This window comes from Chrysemys picta, chromosome 10 (assembly GCF_011386835.1).
Source record: "Chrysemys picta bellii isolate R12L10 chromosome 10, ASM1138683v2, whole genome shotgun sequence".
Taxonomy (NCBI): Eukaryota; Metazoa; Chordata; order Testudines; family Emydidae; genus Chrysemys; species Chrysemys picta.
Window position 1 is genome coordinate 87911183 of NC_088800.1, and position 25789 is coordinate 87936971.

The 25789-nt window shown below is 42.8% G+C and overlaps 1 protein-coding gene and 1 pseudogene across 3 annotated transcripts; both read right to left on the bottom strand.

Moving 5' to 3' along the window:
- Positions 1-313: 313 nt before the first annotated feature.
- NSMCE1 (NSE1 homolog, SMC5-SMC6 complex component) lies at positions 314-25436 on the bottom strand. 3 transcript variants are annotated; one of them, XM_065560370.1, is made up of 8 exons: positions 25238-25436; positions 22678-22821; positions 6829-6950; positions 5232-5309; positions 3585-3731; positions 2304-2420; positions 1279-1399; positions 314-603 (listed from the first exon to the last, which is right to left on the bottom strand). In XM_065560370.1, exons 2-8 carry the CDS (start codon positions 22793-22795, stop codon positions 518-520), a joined length of 789 nt encoding a protein of 262 aa, XP_065416442.1. In that variant the 5' UTR covers positions 22796-22821; positions 25238-25436; the 3' UTR covers positions 314-517. The 3 variants fall into 3 exon arrangements, with proteins under 3 accessions (XP_065416442.1, XP_042708943.1, XP_065416443.1); XM_042853009.2 differs by lacking the exon at positions 25238-25436 and adding an exon at positions 23900-24336; XM_065560371.1 differs by lacking the exon at positions 2304-2420.
- On the bottom strand, positions 8353-8475 carry LOC112059070 (U2 spliceosomal RNA; annotated as a pseudogene).
- Positions 25437-25789: the final 353 nt, after the last annotated feature.

Here is a 25789-nt window from a genome sequence, read left to right on the forward strand (position 1 = left end):
TTGCACAAACTCCCCTGCACTGAGCTCTCCTGTCCCAGTTGCACGTTCAGACCTGTGCAGATGGATCCCTGCACCTGGGCAGGACCCCATTTAATTTAACAGGACTGGGCATGGTATAAAGGTCTGTCTATGTGGATCAGCTTACACAGCCGAGGCAGCAGCAGTCAAATCTCCCATTCCTACACAGGTGTAATGCCCCACCCCTCCTTTGGCAATAATGGTAGGTATGTACACATACCATGACAGCCTCCACGACAGCTATGCTGACCTTCTTAACAGTGCTGGAACGAAGCAAGACCTTTGAGCAGGGAGGCCAAGGTCAGAACAGTTTTATTTTCAAACTTCGAGCAAGATTTTAGCCAAGTAAAAACAAACCATAAAAAGAAAGTTGACTTTGTTCCCTAGGCATTCCTACTTTCAGAATGACACATTTTACAATAACGATGAAGTAAACTGCAATTGGGATAATCTTTAAGACAGTGAAAGAAAATGGCCGCTCTAACTGAAGCTGGTCTTTCTAACGCCGCCTTGTTCCTGAAGATGAGGTTCTTCTCCTCTCCCTTGGGGCACTTGAAGGCAACTGGGAATCTGGCCGATTTATCTCTGTGTTAAGAAACAATGCAATGTTAGTGAACAAATACTGGTTTGTGTTGTTACCGTGACAATACGCTTTCATGAGCTCCAAAATCTCTCTAAATGGCTAAAAATGTGTAAACTCCTATTTGCTTGTGACTTTCATTAGAAATGTTCCATTTTATTAGTTAAATTGAGGAATTCCGAGAAACTTCTGCTTAAAAGTAACTGAACATTTCCACATTTTTTTTTTCCACTCAAAATACTGCTGGTAGCAGAGAGGGTCTAGAACTCCGGGAGTAAAGGCACAACCCTGACAGTAATAGGTGCACAAAATTACCAAAGAAAGATCCACCAGCTGAAATAGTTGAAGTTTCCAGTAAGTAAGGAAGTTCAATCCACTGTCACCTCATCATGACTACAGTAACTTAAGTATCACCATTAAATACACCTCTACCCCAATATAACGCTGTCCTTGGGAGCCAAAAAAATCTTACCGCGTTATAGGTGAAACCGCGTTATATCGAACTTGCTTTGATCCACCGGCGTGCGCAGCCCCGTTCTCCCCCTCCCCCCGGAGCACTGCTTTACCGCGTTATATCCGAATTCGTGTTATATAGGGTCGCATTAGATCAGGGTAGAGATGTATCTCAGTCTATACAGAGGTATTATTATACAAGAATTTTAAAATGGGTTGCTTGCTACCTGGAATCTCATGTGGCCAAAACTCATTGCAGTGGGGACAGTGTGGTTCCGTCTGAGCTTTGAAATATTTTCCAGCACAAGGCAAGTGCATTCCAATTCCACAGGTTTCACATACTTGACTCTGAAATGAGAAATGTTACTGTTAACAGAAAGCATTTCTGGTCTCCCTCTCAGTGCTACAAAGCATGTCATCTTTGGAAAGAGTCTGCCTTACTGACCCAAAGTAAGAGCATTAACTTGAAAGAATTTTACTTCATTGCCAGCTGGAGGATCCTTGTAAACAGAGGCTGGTATAGGTTACAGGGAAATACGTACTTGGGAGCTGCTGGGAAACGGGCATTTGTTGGGGTGATGGAAAGAATCATAGCAAGAAAGCTTGGGAGCCAAAGGGTGTTGGGACAGGTGGGTGGGAAAAGGAGTGTCAGAACAGCGTGCCTGTTGGGGAAGACTTGGGGAAGAGAAGTAGCTGCAGGAGGCAGGGAATGAGTAATGGGATTGACTGCTGAGAAGAGGCGCTCTGGTTCCAGCCTCTTATTAAGGGGACAAGATTGGGTGCTTGTGGGGGTGCCACTGCCCAGCTCCTCAATGCAGTTTGTGGACTTATTCTAGAGCTCTGCGGCCACCACCAAGAGTGAAGATGGATGCACATGCCAGACAGGGAAATCACCATGTGCTGAGCCCAGTGGCTTAGAATAGCTAACAACGGTTATGCACATGTAAAAATGGGAAAGATTCACCCCCAGCTCAGCTGACTGGGATAGGAGCCAACATGATAGATGCAGGGTTCTCACTGGCTGAGCTCACTTTCTCCAAGTTCATATATGTTTTCCAGTGACAGCAAGCAGCAACAGAATGGGTCAGAATAGGTATTTTGTGTACTGTGGACTCCATTGCCAGGTTACAACAGCAGTCTGAACATAGAACAAATGCTCAGAAAGAAAAATATCACATACTTTAGCTACCATCATGCATGAGTGTTTCTCAACAGCAGACACCTACTGAGGAAGCCCAGCCCAATTTGTTACCTGGATGGCGAGGCTGTGACAGATGTTACATTTCCTCACCAAGTCTTGGTAGTTGCTGAGGATGTATTGCTCCATCTCCATTATGCAGCGAGTGTGCAACGTGTACTCCCCATCTCGCTAAGGGAACAACACCACCAACTGTAAGACTATAATATTGTTTCTTACAATTCACTCTTGACCTTTTTCTGACCTCGCTCTCTACCTTTTAGCAAAAGCAAAGCTTGATATTCATTTCTTTTCAGCATCCGGCAGAGCCCAATCACTGACTAATACAAAGACAATATCCAAATTCCACTCAAAGCACTGCACCTAATTAGCATAAAACAGCAGGAAAAAGCTCCTTTATCTTTAATAAATATGCATACCATGGAAGCTAAAGGTCCCTGCAAGCATTCGCCCATCCTCCATCCAAGACCACAGAGGTAAAAGAGATTATTCTTAACAAAATGTAGTGTTCCGTGTGACAACATATGCCTTTGCAACTGGACTTCTCTTTGGCACAGCTCTAAAATACCTAGATTACTGAGAAATATCATGAAAGAAAATCTGGCACCATTTCTTAACACATGTAATAAAGGAAGAGATTTTCAAAGGCACAAATGGGAGTTGCCTCCTGACCTTCAGTAGGAATTGGGCACCTACCTGTCCTTTACATTTTTGAAAGTCTCCCCCAGATCAAGGGAGCCCGTGGCAGAGGACGGTGTAGAGATTCAAGGGGAAACACCTCCAAGAGCAGAGGGTGAGCACAGCAACAGCACCACTTACGGACATGGTCACCTCTGCTTGCCAACATGAGGGGTGGAACTATCACTCCAGCTCTTCTCTGGTGGGGCTAACACCAGCAGTGGCACCACCACTTCCCTAATTCAGTATTTAAAGGAGAGCTGCAAGTGTTCAGAGTGTCCCAAGCATGGAGACTATGGGAGTGTTTCAGCATTTTTCTCAGTTACACCTATGGAACTTTGCTGCCTTGCATGAGATCCTAGATGTAACTGTATTGTTTGGCTTGCAGAACCTTTGCTACTAGTGATGATACACGAGAAGAAAAGAGCTCTGTCCGAGTCAACTCCTAGGGTAAGCTTACAGAACAGCCAGATGCAAAGACTTGTAAACTTAGTACATTTTATATGGAATCATTGAGAAAATAAAAATTGGCTCACCCAATACCATTTTTACAAGTCACTCTTTAGAGTAGAGCTGCACTTTTGGCTGTCAAAGCAGTAAGAAAGAACAGTCAAAGCTACTAAAATGCCCACTCTCTCTACAAGATAAAGCAATTACTTCAGAGAGCCACTTCTCCTGCACCAAATTTTGCAGCACTTGCTCTGCTTCCTTTTTCTTCATTTTCTTTGTTTTAAGTTGGTCAGCCAGGTTTAAAATATTTGTGGAAGATGCAAAGCCACTTTCTGATATGATGATCACATCCATCTGCAGAAAGAAAAATATCCGATGAGAAAAAACATACAATTGGCTAGCCCCAGTCCTGAGTTAATGGCAATGTGGAGGTTTTTTTCAGCACCTAGCTTAAATATACTATAAAATGCAACATATAATGCAAATAGTTCAGGAAACAACCAATTAAGAGGCTGTTGGCAGTGTTAACCTGCCACAGGGGAGACAATTCCTCAACTCAAACTGCAAGATGGGGGCTTGCAGGCAGCAATGTTGAAGCCCCTTTAATACACTGCAATGATGCTGAATATATGATGCATCCTCCACACCAGGGAGGAATCTGTGTCTTGACTTGGCCTGAGATCCATGCTTCCTTGATGAAAGATCTTTATCCATCAGGAAGGTATCTGTTCCAACTGGATTCATGTGCACAAGTAAATGTACTTGACATTCTTAGGCTGAATTGGTACTGCCAGTTTTCAGAAATTCTATCATCTTTAGTTTAGCTTCAGTGCAAAATCTGTGATGGCAACAAATCTTGGGAGTGCTAGTGAAGGCAGGACACATGCACTTTCAGCACACTGTATCTGCTCAGCACAACTCTAGAGGAGAGTGGTAGTAACCTATGCCCTGGTCTACACTGTTGATCTCATCAATGAAGCTGCTCCAGTCTTAGACCAACAATGTAAGTATTTCTGAAAGCTGTCAGTGTAGATGAAGACAAACTTCACATTGAGGCAAGTGAGGATTTTCTTCTAGGCAAGCAACACATTGCCCTTGCAGTCCATAAAGAACAGATGTATTTTTAGCTCCGGTGGGCCCAAAACATACACAGTCTCCGAGCGATCACAGAAACTCACTATACTCTTTACGAACAGAACCGAACAACATTATAACAAGAAACCAACAAAAAGCAAGATACTGAATTATCATGGGAAATGCTAGTGATGACGACGTTGGTTCACATGAAGCAGGACACTGCATATGGACCCAATGAAGGAGTCTGGAGCTTTGAAAACTGTTCGAGAGCTGTTTGCCTGTCGTCTTAGGCGGCATTGTCAAGTGCTATCAATGCATAGGATTCATCGACTAAACCAACAATATACAATCCACTTTATCACAATCTTCAAATCCAAGTACTAGGTTATTTATGTCAAAATCTACTGTATATTAAAGGGATCCTGAAACCTTCTATTCCCAGACAGAATTACCCAGTCATTGCTGGGAATTCTGGGACAGTACTGCTGCAGAAATATGATTATTAAACTAAAAGCAGGTCTGCCAAGTCTTGCTCTGAGAAGCACTTTCTCATTATTGATTTCGATTTAACACTACTTTATCCCCAAGAGGGAAAAGATTTATGCCACACTTTTATTTTTTCAATTGATTTGTGGTACAACTAAAAATGATAAACTAAAGCAATAAGGTAGCTTATTCTTCAAGCAGTTTTCACAGACTATTCCTTTTATTTTAAAGAGGAGACCATTCCCCCAACAGTCTGATTTGCTGAGTAATGAGATGACATACAGTACTTACAGTTTTTCTGAACAATTCTAACTCATTTTCTGTATAGTCAGATGCCATCTTAGATATTTCAGTTTCTGCCAGATTCACCTATAAAATAACATAATTATTGAACTAAAACTACCTTTGTATTTCCAGCCAGAACAAAGCATGTATTATTTTAAAATAACATAAAGGTCACTTGTTGCAATAGCATGAAGGGGAACATTCTTTCTTGAGACAAAACCTTTTATTAACACCTCAATCCTGCCCTTGTAGCACCACCTGTATTCCAGTCCTGGGCCTCTCCTGAGCAAACACTCCACACTGTGCGCAAATGGAGACTAAGATGAGACTGAATTTTTCACTTATACTAAGCCAGTACTTCAGATAAAGGTTTAGATTCTGAGATAAGTTGAGATGAAAGGGATACAATAGAACAGCATTCAAAAAATCATGAAAATACCTAATAGCAAATAGTAATTTACTATGGTTAATAGGTGGCACTACTTGATTATTAAAAACAACAATACTTTGTATTGCTCTTGCACCTTCTACCATTATGTATTATTAGCCCTATTTTACACATGGGAAAATGGGAACCAGGAGCTAAAGGCATTGGTCAAGGTTGCACAGAGCACATGATTCCCAGACCTGTGAAATCGGCAGACACTGCTCTATCTCTCACTGACATTTACAATCCAGAAATTCCAGGGAAATCATTTCCTAGAAAATCCTTTCTACTGGATGAATTTTTGATTAGCAGGTGCAAAAAACCCATGTTGGGGAGATTTGAGAGCTTTCCAGATGAAGTTACAGATAGAGAAAAAAAAGTTCCTTTTAAAAAAAAACTTATTGCAGCACCACCTCTTAATATTTATGCTAAATAAGACACTACTACAGTCCTTGCTACCATGTTCCATTCCCTCGTGTCTATCACGTGAACAGTTTATCCTCACACTTCCCTGTTCTACATGTAGATCATGTAGATTCTAGAGCAGCTGTCAGCATAAAACTGAAGGAGTCCAGCCAACACAAGACATCATTAAGTGTGAGAAGCATGCTGGCAGACACATCCTCTGAATATTTGTTCTAAATAACATTGCTATTATAGTCCTTTGTTTCAGTACTTCTATTGGTACCTCACACTCAAGGATGGCATTTGGAGCCCAAAGAGAAATAGTAGCTATATTTGTGAAGCACTGGCAAAAATACAGTCCCTGCCCGAATGAGCTTACCAGTCTAAAAGTCTTAGGAGGAATGTGCACTTTTCATTGATATGCAGGCCTGCGCCAGGCACCAGCCCACCGAGCATGTGCTTGGGGCAGCGCCTGGAGAGGGGCGGTGCGGCGGGGTCCAGGCCGGTCGGGGAGAGCGGCCCCGGCTGGGCTCGCCGCCCTCCCCCCGGCGCTCCGGCCGGTCGGGGAGAACGGAGAGCCACAGCCGGGCTCTCCTAGGGCAGCAAAAAAGCCAGAGCCGGCCCTGTTGATATGTTACACATGACAATTAATTTTATGTTAAGTATAGAGATGACTCCCCCCTACTGCTGCATCTTTGAAATGTGACATTGGTTAGCGTTACTAGTAGTTAGAAATTAAATCCAGGAGGTGGCAGCATATCACACACTTACCAATGCGTAATATGTTCTCCCATCATCTTCAGACATTCCCTTCCGGATCTGCATAAAGAAAGGCTGTAGATGGATGTTAACAACATTGATGAAGTCATCCAATTTATCATGAGCATAGTAGACTGGAAATTAAAAAAAAAAAAAAAAAATGGTTAGCTAGTCAGACAGCCAATCTCACACTACTGAAAACCCAGTCTTGGGCAACAAAGTTTGAGACACCCAGGCAGTGTTTTGAACATGTCTTGTACATTTAGCTGGCATGTACTTTGTCCTGTGCGCCTGTCTCAGTTACAAGAGATATTATCTGTATTACAGGAGCACCTGGAGGCCTCAGCCAGGGCTCTAGACCCATTGTGCTAAGTACTGTACAACTGTGTAATACAAAGGCAGTCCCTGCCCCAGCGAACTCACAATCTAGGTTTATGACAGGACTCCAAAGGTGGGTGAAACTGACAAACGAGAAAGAACCAGGTAAGAGTAAAATAAGCATGTGTTTGCATTATTAATTTGCCTGACCATGATAAGGTGGTGTCATGGCAGAGGTGAGTCTTAAAGAGAGCTCTGAAGGAGTGGTCACTAGAGGAATTTTCTTTTGGGCGACAACTACACCATTTGAATTTTAGATGAAAGTCTGCTTGCACTAGCAGATCCTCTCCCCATGGAGGGAAATCAAATGCTGTGCTCGATAATTTTAACATCTGTCAAATTAGTTTGCACACTTACTGGTGGTGGTGTAGGAGAAATAAAGGGTGCCACACTTAAACTATTTAAAAAATTTTATTAAAGCTAATGTTAAAAAATTATATAGTACACAGTTTAAGAAAAGAGTGTCTGTACATCTGCGTATGGTGCTTAGATTATCCACAAATACAAAGTTTGTTTTTAAAGTCACAAGATATTGCATAATCAGCAATAACCCAAATTTAGGTGAACAAATTTAAGAATACAGTTTAGATATTAGCATCCAAAGTATTCGGATACATCACTCATGAAAAGTTATATAGAGAGTTGGTTGTGGAAAGCAAATATAGCAATTGCCCCTCCGCAATTGAGAATTTAGGGTAGGTTGTCCTTTTAGAAAATACAATCCATGAGGAAAGTATTTCAAACCTTCCTTCTCTTCTGCTCCTATAAACTATTCCTAGTCTGGGGAAAACATTTACAGAGACTACTCCCTAAGCTAAAACAGTGACGTTTTCTCAAGGAGAAAGGGATGGAAAAATTCTCTCCTGTGGGGACACAGATGAACGACTGATCCAAACACCACACTTTTAGAAGGTACACTAATGAGAGCAGTGGGAGCACCTACATAGAATAGACTAAGAAAAGAGCCACTTAAATGGCCTATAAACAACAGTAAAGTAAAATTAAGAAAAGCAGCCCACCCTCCCCCAAGCACCTCAACTAAAAACAAAATACAAATAACTAACCCAAAATAAATGAGAAATATATTAACATTAGAAACAAGACAGTAACACAACAATTTTTTTTCCACTTTCTTTTAACCAGAACATTCTCCCAGATGGGAGGTGCACCATTCCTGGAAGCACTGCAATACCAGGTTGATGCATGGAGTGGATGGCGTAAGCTCCTATTCCAGCTCCCTGTTTCAAAAATCCATTTAATATACACAAAAAGAACAGGAGTACTTGTGGCACCTTAGAGACTAACAAATTTATTTCAGCATAAGCTTTCGTGGGCTACGGCTCACTTCTTCAGATGCATAGAGTGGAACACACAGACAGAAGATATTTATACCTACAGAGAACATGAAAAGGTGGAAGTACGCATACCAATTGTAAGAGGCCAATCAATTGAGATGAGCTATCAGTAGCAGCAGAAGAAAAAACTTTGAAGTGATAATCGAGATGACCCATAGAAGGTGTGAGGAGAACTTAACATGGGGAAAAAAATTCAATTAGTGTAATGACCCAACCATTCCCAGTCTCTGTTTAAGCCTAAGTTAATTGTGTCTGATTTGCATATTAATTCGAGTTCAGCAGTCGCTCTTTGGAGTCTGTTTTTGAAGTTTTTTTGTTGAAAAACTGACACCTTCAAGTCTGTCACTGAGTGATTAGAGAGGTTGAAGTGTTCTCCCACTGGTTTTTGAATGTTATGATTCCTGATGTCAGATTTGTGTCCGTTTATTCTTTTGCGTAGAGACTGTATGCCAGAGAACACTTCAACCTCTCTAATCACTCAGTGACAGACTTGAAGGTGTCAGTTTTGCAACAAAAAAACTGGGAATGGTTGGGTCATTACACTAATTGAATTTTTTTTCCCCCATGTTAAGTTCTCCTCACACCTTCTATGGGTCATCTCGATTATCACTTCAAAGTTTTTTCTTCTGCTGCTACTGATAGCTCATCTCAATTGATCGGCCTCTTACAATTGATATGCGTACTTCCACCTTTTCGTGTTCTCTGTAGGTATAAATATCTTCTGTCTGTGTGTTCCACTCTATGCATCTGAAGAAGTGAGCCGTAGCCCACGAAAGCTTATGCTGAAATAAATTTGTTAGTCTCTTAGGTGCCAAAGTACTCCTGTTCTTTTTGCGGATACAGACTAACACAGCTGCTACTTTGTAACATTTAATATACAGTTTATTACATCTGTATCTGTGCCAAAGATACTGGAAGTAGCTGTAGCAAAACTCATAACCTTCCTCTGTGCTACATGACTTGTATTGGAATGCGTTCTATCCATAATACACAATCTAACTGAAAGGGCAGAAATTGATCATATATTATTTTTGTACTGACGTACACTGGCAGGTCTGAGCGAAAAATTGGATAGGATTAATCTTATATTATCAAGATGTGGCCATTTACTCACTATCTTTACCACTCTTCTCATAGGCTGTACACTTTCCTCTACCATCTATCTGTCTGTAGATTGTAAAATCCTTGGAGAAGGGATCATGCCCTCTTTTCTCTTTGTAAAATAGCTAGAAATAATGGGTGCTCTGGGAAATACGTTATTTATACTGATAACTGCAGTCTTCTGGAGGTATCAAAGGATGCCTTGTGGCATCACACAGTCCAGGTTGGTGTAAGATCTGTATGTAAGCCAAGACACCCTTTTATTCCAAGATGTCAAACTATAACCAGTTTCCAGCCCAGTTGGGTTTTTTACATTTTTTTTTAAACTACATCAGTTTGGTAAAAAGTTGCAGTTTACCAAAAAATGATTGTGGATGATCTTTCTGTAACAATAATACATTGTCTCTTTCTTTAAGGCGTAGAACACAGCCTCAACTAATGCCATATCAGAGATGTAGCTATTTATTGTGCTTTCAGTTGAGGAGAAAGGAAGGAAAATGCTGTTCCAAGACATGGCTAATAGATAAAGCAAAATCGTTCATAGCATAGAAAACAAAGCATATGCTAGAACCAACTAGTGTTCTTTATCCTCTCTGTAAATAAATGAGTCCCAGCCCTGAACAGTAGATATGCACATGGACAATAACATGTGGCAGCATTAGAAGCAAGCTCATTATCTACAAGCATAGGACGCATATTGGAGCATTTGCTTTGGCAGGAATTATTTAAGTTCAAGGGCAGTTGACAGACCAGCAGAGTAGTAACTAAATGGAACACTGTAAACAATCTGATTTTATTTTAAGTCTGAGACCAACTCTTAATAATAAACCAGATCAACAGACCCCTGGCCAGAACACAAGCTGGAGGTCCGCTCTGGAACTAAGGACTGTATCTGTACTGGAGGTCTCTGTGCCTCTCCTAGGGATTGTGAGTATAAAGCAAACTAAATGCTGCTTTGCCTTTTGGTTAATGATCATTCTGACTCAGACACTGGGCTGAATATTCATCCCCTCTTTTAGACAAGGAAAGTAATAGCAAAATAATGACAGAGATAAAGACCAGAGAGTTTTTACCACAGGATTGGTCAGAGAAACCATAGCTTCCTAGTAAGTTTCAGAATACATACAAGGGCAGATACAAACCTAGGGATCCCTTATTTAGGACAAAAGACTATATAAAAAATGTTAGTAAGGACTTTAAGAAATGTGACAGGCCCTTTATTTACACATCTTACTTGACATCTAAGCATATGGTATATTACACTATTTTGTGTACTTAATCTCCACCTATGCAGATGTCAATTACAAAGGAGAGAAAAGTGAAGTTCTACTCTGAAAAGTGACAATGTAAAAAAAGGGCCTTGCATCTTTACACTTTGACTCCGAACGGATTTAATGCAAAAGTCATTGAGAAATGATGTAATATTCACTTTTCAGAGTACAACCACGCTAAGAAAAATGACACCTATACCATAATCTTCAATGTTCATAATTTTTTAGGGTTTAGCATTAAACAAAAATCAGAATGAACCATGAAACTATAAGATTACTTTGGATTTTAAATCCGTGGTGCTCAGTTTTGATTTCACAGCAGGCTAACTAAAGGTGAGTGTCACTGAGAAATGCTTAATTTCTCCATTTCATCTAATTATTCCTCAAATACAAACTTTTTTTTAAAAAAACTTCTATGAAAAGCACCCTATCACACTTGGAAATCTTGCCAAATCATGTAATTATTACATGTAAAAAAATAAAACCAAAAAAAAAAGCACCTACAAGAAAAACCAGAGCTGCTTGTAAGTCTGACAGAATTGTATTATTGTTAGGTGCACTTCACATTAAGAAGACTTAAAATTTCACAGGTTGCAACTGCATTTACCATATTGACTGATTTACAGGGTTATACTTGAGAACATCTTTTTCATTAGCTTTCCTGTGTTTTTCAGGTTCAGCATTCACACATGCAAAGAGACCAGAACAAGTCTGTGGTTTTGTTTGGTTGGCTGGGATTTTTGAGGAGGACTGGGTATTTGGCTTTGATTTTGTTTTGTTTTTTAAATGTATCATGTTCATTATGGTGGTGCCTAGGGACCAACCAAGAACAGGTCCCATCCCCCGTACTCCACCCCCATGGTGATATTCAGTGTTTGTACAGTGCCAAAGAGATAGTCCTTGCCTCAAAGAGCTTACAATCTAAACTGTGTTTGACTTCTGACCAGACTTCACCATTAGCTGTTAATCCTTAAGATGTGTATCCTATTTTTCATTATTAGTAATAAATGATAACCTATATGTATACAGTTCCCCCAAACACATTACACACAGATCTCCAGTGCAGATTTCCATCCAAAACACTGTTGCTTATAACAGGGCACAGCAACACCACACAACAGTTTAGAAAAAGAAGAAGGTATCCAACTGCAGAAGGAATTTAGGGAGGCAAAACAGAAATACTCAGGTTGGAATCAGGCCAGAATAACAGGGTTAACACACTTATAAAAGTGCAATGCCATTTTACTGATCACGAGCGACCAGGACTTTGGGCTTACAATGAACCTAAAAATGCCACCCACGTACTACCATGCTATGCTGATGGTTCAGCATTGACTAAGAGGGAACATACATCTATTCAATCACCATTAAAAGTGGAACTAAAACACAGATTTTTTAAGTGTGGGTAATTAACGATTGGATTGATTTTAAATCAAAACGGGATGAATGTCTTTCTATAATATTCTCTAGTTCAACCTCAAAACATTGGGCTCAAAGCAAGAATCACTGGGTAGCCTGTGTTACATAGGACACCAAAATAGATTATCACAATGATCCTGTCTGGCCTTAAACTCCAGGAATCTATAGATAAAAGTTTGCTTTGAAAATAAAATGCTCCCTATACAGCAGCATATCACTGATATGCAAACTGCTTGGAATGGCAGGAAGGAGGCTCCCACAACCAGTGATGGGTACCAGCATGACTTGGAGGGACAACTGTCCACGAGGCCACTAAACCCTCCTCTTTCAGACCCCTCCTTCAGACTCCTCCTGCCCCAACATCTATGAGAACTGAGTCAAAGTGGATTATGCAGAACCACACAAAGGCACTCTAATGCAGAATAAAGGGGGACTTGGGCAGAATAGCTACTGTGGATTCTGGGCTATTTCCCCTTATAGACAAGCCCTGAGTTAGTGCATAATCTCATTGCTGAAAACCCTGTGCTTCCTCAGCATGTTCCTACTGTTGTGACACCTTTCCTTGTGTCATGTCTAAAATTAGATAGCTAGTTCTTCAGGGAAGAACTATGTATTTTTATTTGCACTTATGAGGAGCCTAGCACACTTTTGGGCATTGTAAAGTAAGACATCATCATTGTAGCACAATGTTCTCTTCAAACAGATAGGTATATGCAAATTCCACCACAGATAAAAAAAATCCTACAAAACTCTAGCTGAGTTTGGCAGACAAGGTTTTAGTATAATTAACACACTGGGCCCCACACAGAAGCACAAGATGAAGTTCTGCAAAATGCTCCTGAAGCTGATGATCTGAAACTCCTCTTTCTCATATATAATTTCTTGAATGATACTGTAGATCTCACCACAAAAAAGCACAAAATTTGTGGTGCTTAAGAAATGTGGGGCTGTAGAGGAACACTGCTGCTCTTGGGTAATTCCTTCTGAGCCCTAGCCACCATATCTGGTTAGATAAAACACTTGTAGTATAATTTACATTAGTCTTTCTTTAAGCTAAGACATTTCCTTTTGAACATCAAATAGGGAAAAGGAGCAATTTTCTCTAATCCCTTCTCTCCTCTCTTATCAAGGGCCCTTCATATGTGTATGTGTATTTTATTGAAGTCATTTTTATAGCAAACATAACTAACTCACTCTACACAGTTACTTTTCATAATGAATTATACAAACATTACACAGGATGGCTGCTTATTAGCACTTGCCATTGGCTTGAAATGCAACATGAATTTGCCTCCCCAAGTGTAAGGGGAGAAAAGGGGAAGTAAAGACTCTGACCTTTCAGTTTTCTTCACAGCTTAATGAGTCTAACAGAGAAAATCCTCATGACTGGCCAAATCTCAGAAAGATAAAGAGGCAGTCAGCAGTATGTACCAATTCTGCAAATTTATTTTGAGAACATGTCAAATTCAAATACTTTAAAGCAAAGAATATGCAGGTCTGCTGGGTTAACAATCCTGGGATGGAGGGAGAAGAGTGTAAACCTCATTATTCAGTCCATGACCAAGAGGATACTAATAGTATTATAGAGAAAGATGTGCTTTTCAAGGGGCAGGGAGAAACAGGGTCTTTCTAGCTTTAGTAATTAAAGAGGATGAAAGCTGCCCTGATGTCTGTGCCCCCCAGTTATTAAGGAAGCACAGAAAGACTGGAGAAGAAAGGTGCTTGCTGGTATGTGAGAAGGCAGGGAGAAATGAATGAGTGACTGCTAGCTCAGTGATACAGAATAGTGTTACTATTCTGCCTACGGGCCCCACTCATGGGCCAGGACCCCATTGTGCTAGGTGCTGCACAAACAGAACAAAAAAGACAGTCCTGCCCCCAAAAAGAGCTTACAATCTAAGGATAAGACAAGACTTGACATATGGATACAGACAGGGCATGCAAAGAAACACTGAGACAATATTGGTCAGCATGATAGTCCTACACCAGCAGATTAATTATTATCTGTTTTTGTAGGCATCATGGCAAAGGAGAGTTCTGAAGGAGGATAATGAGTTAGTTTTACAGATGTTTATGGGGAGTTCCTCCCAAGCGTGAGGGGCAGCATGGGAAAAAAAGCACAAAGGCGCTTGCAAGAAAACCTAGTAAATGGGCGATGGGAGGCTGCCACCAGGGGCTGATCAGAGGCGAGGGTCAAAATCAGGAATAGCAAATTGGAGATGATAGTTGGGGAGGTTAGACCACAAAGGGCCTAGAAAGTGAGGACAAGCACCTTATGTTTGATGTGAGAGAGAAGGGGGAAACAGTAGAGGGATGCAAAGAGAGGGGCGACATGGTCAAAGCAATGGCCTAGGAAAGTGATCTTTACAGCAGCATTTGTAATGGATATGAGTAGGGCAAGATTTAATTTGTCAAGGCTAGAAAGAGGGATGTCGCAGGAATCCAGAGACGGGGTGATGAGAGCTTGGCCAAGAGTTTTAGCTGTGTGGATGGATAAGAAAGGCCATATCTTTGAGATGTGATGCATAAAGAATAGATATGATTTAGACAAAGCCTAGAGGTGAGGACCTAGAGAGATTTCCAAGTCAAAGACAACAGCCAAGTTATGGGCCTGAGTTACAGGCAGGATGACAGTATTGTCCACAGTGATCAAGAAAGGAGGCAGCTAGATTTGCAGAGGAGGGAGAAAAGCAGCTCTGTTTTAGCCAATTTTAGCTTAAATGTTAAATGTTCACAAGGAGATGTCAGAGAGACAGGATGAAATTTTAGTTTGGACAGAAGGAGACAGGTCTGGAGTAAAGAGGTAGATCTGTGTGTCATTAGCGTAGAGATGGTTATTGAATTTGTATTTGTGGATGAGATTACCCAGAGATAAGGTGTAGAAGGAGAAGGGTAGGGGACAAAGAACAGAGCCTTGTGGAACACCCACACAAAGGTGAAGGGAGGACAAGAAGGATCCTCCGAAGAACATTCTGAAGGGGAGATTAAAGACATAGTAGGAGAACCAGGAGAGGACAGAGGCATGGAAGCCAAGAAAGGACGTGATTTCAAGAAGAGCATGGTCAACACTGTCAAACAGGGCTTTGGAGCGGAGCCCGGAGCTGGAGCGCAGAGCAGTAGGTTTGTGCCCGGAGCTGGAGCAGAACCGGAGTGGAGCAATTGAAAAATTTGATTGCTCCAAATCCCTGCTGTCAAAGGCAGCTAACAGATCAAGGAAAATGAGGATGCAGTACTGATTCTAAGCAGTGGCTAAGAAGAGGTCATTAGAGACTTTGGCAAGAGAGGTTTCAGTGGAGTGCAAGGAGTGGAAGCTTGATTGGGGAATGTCTAGGATGGAATTGGAGAGGAACACCAAACAGTGATTGTAGTCAGTGCACTTAATGAACTTAGAAATTAAACAGAAATGGGGCAGTAGTTGAAGACGCAAGTGTGGTCAAGGGTAGGTTAAAATAGTGGTTCTCAAGCAGGGGTATGCGTACCCTTGGGAGTACATCAACTCATCTAGAGATTTGCCTAGTTTTACAACAGGCTACATAAAAAGCACTAGCAAAGTCAATACAAACTAAAATATCATACAGACAATGACTTGTTTATACTGCTCTGCATAATTTACGCTGAAATGTAATATTTATATCCCAATTGATTTATTTTATAGTTATATAGTAAAAATGAGAAAGTAAGCAATTTTTCAGTAACAGTGTTCTGTAACACTTTTGTATTTTTATGTCTGCAAGTAGTTTTTAAGTGAGATGAAACTTGGGGTACACAAGACAAATCAGACTCCTGAAAGGGGTACAGTAGTCTGGAAAAGTTGAGAGCCACTGGCTTAAAATACCCGAGCCCAAAATGAGGAAACAGCAGGTGGGAGGATCACAGTTCTTTTCAGAAAAGAATGCCATTCCCCCCAGTCTCCTACCAACGCAAGCACCTTTAGAAGGGGTCATGCTAGGCTCTATCACACGATGGCAATGCAAATACTGGTCTTTGGATTTTTAGAAAGAGGAGCGGGTATTACAGAGGTGACCAGGAGTGACAAAAGCTTCCCCCACAAACTGCTGAAGACATCATAGGGATAGTAGGAGCACAGCTTGAGTCATGTTTGCCTTGCTCTCTCAGGTTTGCTATAATGTGTTTTATCCACTGGGGAGACTTACACCACAGCTTAATCAGCAAAAGGCATTTTAACAGAATCGGACATCAAACAATTCTATCCTGAACAATCCTGCATATTTGTGTTTTAACTGAAGTTTTAAAATAGTCAGTCATTCTGAGCACCACTGTGACGGGTGCTGGAAGTGAGTCCAGAGATACATCACTAGACATGTGGAGCACTCTCTCTCATGTGTTCCAATCCTACTGATGAAGATACTATAAAAGCACTTCTGGTGTTATTGATTCATAGTAGTGATCTAAGGCCCAATCAGGATCTCAGCCCCACTAAGAGAAGTGTTGTACATACATACAAAAAGATGCTCCCTACCCCCAAAAGCTTACAAAATAATTTGAAATATGATGGAAAAAGTGAGCGTGACAAACATTAGAAAGGAATGTGATCACTTCATCTAGCTATGGTGTTCCATAGGTCAGCTATTGCACAACTGTGATGGAGTATTTGCCCCACACAAGCCTTAACTGGGTTAACCGTATATGCTGCACCTGGAGGGAGGCCAGGGCTTGATAAGCGCTACTTACAGATGAACCTCACCTGTTGGAGAAACAGGGCTAGGAGTATAGAGCCAGGAAGTGAGAGCAGTAAACGGCTGTGCTGTCACTGCCTAGATGGAAAGGCAATTGTCCAGGGACAAGGAGGAAATCCAGGGGGAGAGTAAGCCCTAGAATCCTATCCTGAACTAGAGAGGCTGGGAAGGGTGAGCTAGCCATGGGGTGCACAGCATGCTCCAGTGATAAACCCAAAGATAAGCCAGGAGATAAAAAGATGGGGTAGGATGGAGCCCAGGGAAACAGCAACAGGTCTGTGATTGAGCAGACCTAGGTTGCTAGTCATAGGATCTGGTACTTGAAATACTGGGTAGACCTAGGTTCCCTTACCAGCCACTGGGAAAATGGCACTGGACCTATTCTTGGAATAGAAGACTGCCTAAGATAGCATATGGACAACTTGTCTAGTGGAACTTTATTGAAGAAGGGGGAGTACTATACACTGACTGGGCCAAAGGGCTAGGTGATGAAGAGGAAGTGCCCTGAGTCATTGGGAGAGAGAGAGGTCACACTGTGAGCAACTGATGGAAGAGGGAGCAAAACCAGGTGAAAGCTAATTCCAGACCCAGCCACAAGGGGCACCTATGGTGAGTAGAACCCCATTGCAACTTGGTTCCTAATAATTTGAAAGGGGCTGTTTTTGTGTCCTCTTACGCTTAAACCCAATTTCACACTCTAATGTCCTAGCACTTGGAATACAACCATCTGGTGATACAGACGTGGGAGGTTAACCCTTTAGCGTAATTGAATTGAATTATGCTAATTCTATAGCATGTTAAATTTGATGTGATCACAAGGATATTATGCTACTACACTTTAATGATAGTGCATCTGGACACACTGCTTCAATAAAGAAGTCCATATCCAGGAATATAGAGAACTTTGAAGAACTACATTAAATGCTACACTTCCGAGTTTAGTACACATCAGTAATGCTACAATAAATCATATACTGACTGGATCTATTTAGAGGCTGTTAGAAAACAAGGAAGAGCATGATGTATTTGCCCTTGGAAGCAAAGCTCTGACACATTGCTGTGCTTGCTCAAGAAATGAATGTAAAGAAAGTAAAATCATGTTCTATTCAATGAGTCAAGTTCAGGAGCCTTTTGTCCACAAAATCTCCTGACTTGGCACATGGCCTTTAAGGTAGAGTATTTATTGTGGTTATAACATTTGAAAACTCCCACACATCTGAGTAATTTCACAACCTTTTTGCATCCCACACAGGCTGTATATATATATATATATATATACACTGAATACACTGTACTTAGAAGGTGGGAGTTTTATGGTGTGCTACTCTGTTTTCAGGAAATCTTCCCAACAGATGACCCTTTCTGATAAATTATTTAACTAACTTTTACTACACTGTAGCTCACTGGCCTAGAAATAGACTTTAAGGCCAGAAGGTACCATAGTGATCAGCCTTCTAGTGTGACCTTCTGCACATTGCAGGCCATAAAACCTCACATACCCACTCCTCTAATAGTCCCATAACCTCTTGAGGACTTCAGTAACTGCCAATCTTGATTTAAAGACTTCAAGTTATGGAGAATCCAACATTTACTCTTGTTCAAACCAGCAAGTGACTCATGCTCCATGCTGCAGAGGAAGGTGGAAACCCCGGGGCCTCTGACAATATGACTGGGGGGGAATTCATTCCTGATCCCCAAATATGGCCATCAGTTAGACCCCCAAACATGTTGTCCCAGACACCTGGGAAAGAATTCACTGTAGTAACTCAGAACTCTCCCCATCTAATGTCCCATCTCCAGCCACTGGGGATACTTGCTACTATCAGTCACAGATGGGCCACTTGCCATTGTAAGCAATCTCATACCATTCCCTCCATAAACTTATGCAGTTCCATTGTGAAACTAGTTAGATTTTTTTGCCCCCATGGCTCCCCATGGAAGGCTGTTCCAGAACTTCACTCCCCTGATGGTTAGAAACCTTCATTTAATTTCAAGCCTAAACTTGTTGATGGCCAGTTTATATCCATAGACTATCAGGGTTGGAAGGGACCTCAGGAGGTCATCTAGTCCAACCCCCTGCTCAAAGCAGGGCCAATCCCCAAATGGCCCCCTCAAGGATTGAACTCACAACCCTGGGTTTAGCAGGCCACTGGTCAAACCACTGAGCTATCCCTCCTCCCCAAAGCTCAGTGGTTTGAGCATTGGCCTGCTAAGCCCAGGGTTGTGAGTTCAATCCTTGAGGGGGCCATTTGGGGATTGGCCCTGCTTTGAGCAGGGGGTTGGACTAGATGACCTCCTGAGGTCCCTTCCAACCCTGATATTCTATATACTCCAAGTTACCCTATACGTTTATATGCATGTGTGCCAACATTGGCGCTTAACTTAAACGCCAGGGAGGGAGAAGAGTTATTTATCCCTCTGATGTATTTATAGAGAGCAATCATATCTCCCCTCAGCCTTTGTTATGTTAGGCTAAACAAACCAAATTCCTTAAGTCTCCTCTCATAAGGTAGATTCTCCATTCCTCTGATCATCCTATTAGCCCTTCTCTGCACCTGTTCCAGTTTGAATCCATCTTTCTTGAACAAAGGAGACCAGAATTGCACACAATATTCCAGATGAAGTCTCCTGTATAGTGGTAATGACACTTTCTTATCTCTACTGGAAAGACCAGAACTGGGACCAAGATGTAAAGTTTGCTGTAATGTTCAATGTTGCTCTGATCCAGACCTCTGGTTCAGGACATCTCTCCTAATTACAATACATATCTTTATCAAACAAGGCACAATGACTTGTGTGTTTTCAGGAAAAAACTTAAGCCAGTTTTGAATTTGAGGGGGTATAGGGGAAGCAGTGGTACTCTCCCATGTTTTACTCATGTTAGTCACCACAATATGATACTGCTCATGGGAGATTGCACAAATGTTTAAAATAGGATTGTTCCTGCTCTCTGAGCTTCTTCAGAGGGGTTTGAATATGCCCACTGGCTTTGCTAGGCTCATTCTGATTAAGGAACAAAAATAAATAGTGGTATCTCCCAAACGCCACCCACCAATGGTGCTAAAAAATTAAATGTAGTTCACAGTAGATTGAGCAGTTCTGTGATCTCTCCTTCTCCTTTCTCACATGAGGAATGGAATAGTTAACAATGGTGACAATTAAACTCTCATTGGGCATCTGAGTTATGGCTTGCCTACATGGGGAAACAGACTGGAATAGATTTTAATTTGGAAGTGGATTAAGTTAAACCACAAAATAGCACCCTTAGTGCAGAATACCTCCTCATGGGGTTCAGAGTAGCAGGCGTGTTAGTCTGTATCCGCAAAAAGAACAGGAGTACTTGTGGCATCTTAGAGACTAACAAATTTGTTAGTCTCTAAGGTGCCACAAGTACTCCTGTTCCCCATGGGGTGTTAGCGTGCTTTAAAAGTCATACCCTAGCTAATTCTACAATGTCTCCTCCGTGTAGACAAACCCACACCGCTCATTGAAATGAAAGAGGTAGTTCACCCTCTGAGCTATTGTTCCAGGCTCTCTGCAGACTCGTGTAGCTATTTCTGCATTGGTTATATTCAGTTCACAGTGTTATGACTGCAAAGAAAACCTTAACAGCTAGAGAGTTACTTTTTCCCATTAAATCTGAGATTCTGAAGAACAAGAAAGTATCTTAAGAGAGGCATTGGTATGCTGTACTACCGCATACCAGCTTAATCTGAGCCATGATTTAAGCCAACTAATATTCTAGAGGTATCTGGATTCCAATATCCTCCTCCTCATCTTTTTCCTTTATGCCGCTTTTCCTGGTGAGGATCGCAGCAGCAGCAGCATGGAAAATAGGGAGGGCCAGACCTTCTTTTCCTCCACAACAGGTTCCAGCTCCACCTGGGGGATTCCCCAGCATTCCCAGGCCAGGTGGGAGATATAATCCCTCCAGCGTGTCCTGGGTCGGCCTCGGGGACTCCGCCCAGTGGAACATGCCCAGTAGAGTTCCAATGGAAGTTTCCATGGGCATCCTTATCAGGTGCCTGAACCAACTCAGCTGGCTCCTCTCGAGCCAGAGGACTAGGTTTTTTTCTTAAATAGTCACTTAACTTTTTTCTATCCAAAACTGTCTTATCTTAATAACTTTCAGAAGCTGCCTTAGCGCCCAGTCCTACAAACACTTTACTCATGTAAGGAGTAGCATCAGTTGGTAAAGCTACTCAGGTTCAGAAGCATCTACAGACCTGAGCCTGTAGATAGCTTTGTACTAATTATTTGCCAATTAGTTTTGTTTGCAAATATGTGAAAGATGAAGGTCTTGTGACCTTTGATGCTTTCAGTTTTTGTTTTGTAAGCAACAATTTAGTTTTCACTTTGTTTTATCAGATTGTATCACCTACTGCTAAAAATTACTAATTAACTAAAAATGTTACTCATTTCAGCTTAATTTCAGTTTGTCCACCACATTTTCAAAATTAGTGAAGGTATAATACAGATAGTAAGCAGATCTCTCTGAAACATCATAACAAAATTGATTACACATTCCTATACCATTAAAGCCTTAAAAAAAACTTCAAATGAAACTGAAAGCACAAAACCAAAATTCCTGTTTTACAATGTACAGAGTTCACTACTGAGTCTACAGGGACTAGTGAATATGTAGTTAAATTTGGTGAAGGATTTAGCCTTGAGAGATACTTTTCCCGCGCAGGCAAATATGTTATATAACATCCCCAAGAAAGGATGAAGTGGCAAATTTAACACTGCCAAAAAGGCATTACTTTAAAACTGTCAATTGCAAATATGAATAAAGTTTTAAATATGCAATTCTAAAGACACTATTTTTGTAAAAGCCTTTTACATGTTTTTTGGTGAGGTTTAAATTGGTTTAACCCTTAATTTCTTTGTTTTTATTTGTGCTGTTTACACTATTAACATTATTTTAACATAACTTTCTATAGGGTATATGCTAGCCAGGAATGTAGCTGTTTGTAAACTGCACATCTGTTAGTCAGATTTAACACTGCAATCTGGAACTAGTGACATGTTACTTCATGTGGGAAGGATCTACTCAGTTCCCCATTTAAAAAGCACACTTCTCTGAAATATTTCTGCCTACGTAACACCCTGACTACTGTAGTTCAAAGAAATTAAAGAAAATCTCCTTTTCATTCAGCTGTTACTCTGTATTTAGTCAGTTTTGCTTGTATATTTAGGCCCCACTCCTGAAATCAGATCTGTGCAAGTGAACCTCTGGTGCTGAAGTGGGCTGTAGTCCACGAAAGCTTATGCTCTAATAAATTTGTTAGTCTCTAAGGTGCCACAAGTACTCCTGTTCTTTCTGGTGCTGATGTAGAGTTCTGAAGTCCTGGATTAGAGACAAGGAAAACGAGAGAGATCCCAGTTTTAAATGGGTCAGCGTCAGCAATAACCTCAATGATCTGACCAACGTTTTCCTGAGTAAAAGAGGTCTTGGTAAGGCTAGGTGTGTACTACTGCTGAGGACACAATTTGCCTACAAAGTCAACATGTTACCTAACTGGTAGCTCTGGAAAGCACTTTGGGATACCCAGAATATGATGGGTGCAATAGAAAACCCAATTTTACTCTGTTCTCTCATTCACTACACTATTGTTTTTCTCAGGAAATGAGACTAACCTTTATGGATTTCACAGCAGTCCCTGTGTAATGTTCTAGCCACCGACCCTTCCATTATTCCATGGGACATCAGCACCTGCAGGAACCGTCGATGACCATCAGTCATCTGGGTAGCCATTGAAATGTTACACTAGGTTTAGAAAGCTGCAGAAGGAATAAACTGGAATTAGATGCACACATTCAAGCAAAATATTTATCTATACGCACATTTGTAAATACCTTCTATCAAATCAATCCAGATCAGATACTGAAGAAAGAAAAATAAGTTCCCAACAGCACAAATTACTTTGATCTTTATATAAGATTCCAAATGAGATTTCAATTTCACAGGTACCTTTAGGAATTCCACATATAACTTTAGGTTTCAGAGTAGCAGCCGTGTTAGTCTGTATCCGCAAAAAGAAGAACAGGAGTACTTGTGGCACCTTAGAGACTAACAAATTTCCTTTCCAAATTTGTTAGTCTCTAAGGTGCCACAAGTACTCCTGTTCTTCTTTTTACATATAACTTTAGTTAGTTTTAATCCTATCCCCCCTTCCTGGAAAAAGTGAACATACCAGTGAGAGAAGAAATTATATTAAGGCAAACAAGCATATTCATGAAGTTTTAGCTCAGAATGCACATAGGGCTTAATGTCGATGCTCTAGAGCAGTGGTTCTCAAACTTTTGTACTGGTGACCCCTTTTACATAGCAATCCTCTGTGTGCGATCCCCCCCCCTTATAAACTAAAAACACTTTTTTATATATTTAACACCATTATAAATGCTGGAGGCAAAGCGGGGTTTGGAGTGGAGGCTGACTAGGGTGACCAGACGTCCCGATTTTATCGGGACTGTCCCGATATTTCCTTGTTTGTCCCGCGTCCCGACCGACATTAAATCCTGAACTGTTTAATTTTCTTTAGCATTGGCACATGGAATACTGTTTCTACTCCCTGGCCTTTCTAACCAATGCCAAATGCCGCCAGAGGAAACAATACGCTGTAAGACTGAAGTGGCCTTTGCACCAAAAACAGAACTTGTAACTTCTCTATTCACACCACACAGATGTAAGAGCTCAGTTACTCTCCAAACTCTCAAAGCTATCACCAGCCAGAGGGTATACTGCCGGGGGCATAGTCTTACAAACAGCTTTAGGGACTGGATGAAAAGAAAATTCATAAAAGGTTTATGGTGTGTTTGGGGCTCATTCTCTCTTTAAAGTGAATTGACCAAAACCTACTGCAGCCCACTCTATCCAAAGCTTCATCTGCCCCCTGCCAACAGCCACTGTGCTCCCCTGGAGATTCTGTCAGAGGTAACAGTTCAGACTCTGTGATGTTTTGACTCTTGACTGACTGGGGCACCCACTTAAAGCCAGTTGTGACATGGTTGCTTTCCATGCTGTGAAATGATTTGAGATCCACCAAATTCATGTCACCCTCGGCAAAAAAAAGAGTCCTCCGATGGAGGTAACTTTCAGTCACTACTGCCCAGGGCTGGAGTATTATTAAGATGGCATGTGAGGCCCAGCCCCAGGCACGCAGCTGGCATGGGAAATGCTGAGGTTCCTCCTGCCCACTTGGTATTTCAGGTCTCATGCACATGTGCCCTTGACTTTAAATTCTAAATGAGGGAATTAATATTTTACCCTGAACCTACCCCCTCCAATGCCCTCCCCACAACTTACCCTGCCCCCAACCTACCTACCCCACCTCCTTCCACTCCCCACATCCTACCCTACCCCCACCCAATGCCCTCCCCACGACTTACCCTGCCACCTACCTACCCCACCTCCTTCCACTCCCCACATCCTACCCTACCCCCTCCCAATGCCTCCCCACGACTTACCCTGCCACCTACCTACCCCACCTCCTTCCACTCCCCACATCCTACCCTACCCCCTCCCAATGCCCTCCCCACAACTTACCCTGCCACCTACCTACCCCACCTCCTTCCACTCCCCACATCCTACCCTACCCCCACCCAATGCCCTCCCCACGACTTACCCTGCCACCTACCTACCCCACCTCCTTCCACTCCCCACATCCTACCCTACCCCCTCCCAATGCCTCCCCACGACTTACCCTGCCCCCAACCTACCTACCCCACCTCCTCCCACTCCCCACAACCTACCTTCCCCACAACTTACCCTGCCCCAACCTACCTACCCCACAACCTACCCTCCCCACAACTTACCTTGCCCCAACCTACCTACCCCACAACCTACCCTACCCCCTCCCCACAACTTACCCTGCCCCCAACCTACCCCACCTCCTTCCACTCCCCACATCCTACCCTACCCCCTCCCAATGCCCTCCCCATGACTTACCCTGCCCCCAACCTACCTACCCCACCTCCTCCCACTCCCCACAACCTACCTTCCCCACAACTTACCCTGCCCCAACCTACCTACCCCACAACCTACCCTCTCCACAACTTACCTTGCCCCAACCTACCCCACCTCCTTCCACTCCCCACATCCTACCCTCCCCCCTCCCCACAACTTACCCTCCTCCCACCTCCCAAGTCCAACCTCCCCCCCTCCCCACGACCCAACCTGCCCCCTCCCCCCGCTCACCCCTTCCTGCCCTGATTGGCCCGGCGCTCTTCCCTTTTCGGGCGGGACTCGAGGATTCGGCGCTCGCCGCTGTCGCCTGCTGACATCGATGACGCGGCTGGTCTGAGTCCGCCTCGTCCCCGACAACAGCCCCTCCCGCGCCGCTACTCCCCCCGCCTCCCCCCACCCCGCGCGCTGCCCCGCCCCCTCCCACAACCCCTCCCGCGCCGCTACTCCCCCCACCCCGCGCGCTGCCCCGCCCCCTCCCACAACCCCTCCCGCGCCGCTACTCCCCCCGCCTCCCCCCACCCCGCGCGCTGCCCCCTCCCTCCAACAACCCCTCCCACGCCGCTACTCCCTCCGCCTCCCCCACCGTTACCCCTCCCCCTCCCACAACACCTCCCGCGCCGCTACTCCCACCGGTGCTACCCCTCCCCCAACATCCCCCCCACCCCGCGCGCTGCTCCCTCCCACAACCCCTCCCGCGCCGCTACTCCCCCCGCCTCCCCCCACCGTTACCCCTCCCACAACCCCTCCCGCGCCGCCACTCCCCCCGGTGCTACCCCTCCCCCA

What these genes read in the sequence shown, in the direction of transcription:
- NSMCE1 (XM_065560370.1), bottom strand. Translation starts at nt 22,795, where the DNA reads ATGGCTACCCAGATGACTGATGGTCATCGACGGTTCCTGCAGGTGCTG. An exon ending in CTGCTGTGAAATCCATAAAG is followed by an intron (nt 6,951 to 22,677) that starts GTTAGTCTCATT and finishes TTTAATTTCCAG; the next exon opens with TCTACTATGCTCATGATAAA. An exon ending in GTCACAGCCTCGCCATCCAG is followed by an intron (nt 1,400 to 2,303) that starts GTAACAAATTGG and finishes TTCTCATTTCAG; the next exon opens with AGTCAAGTATGTGAAACCTG.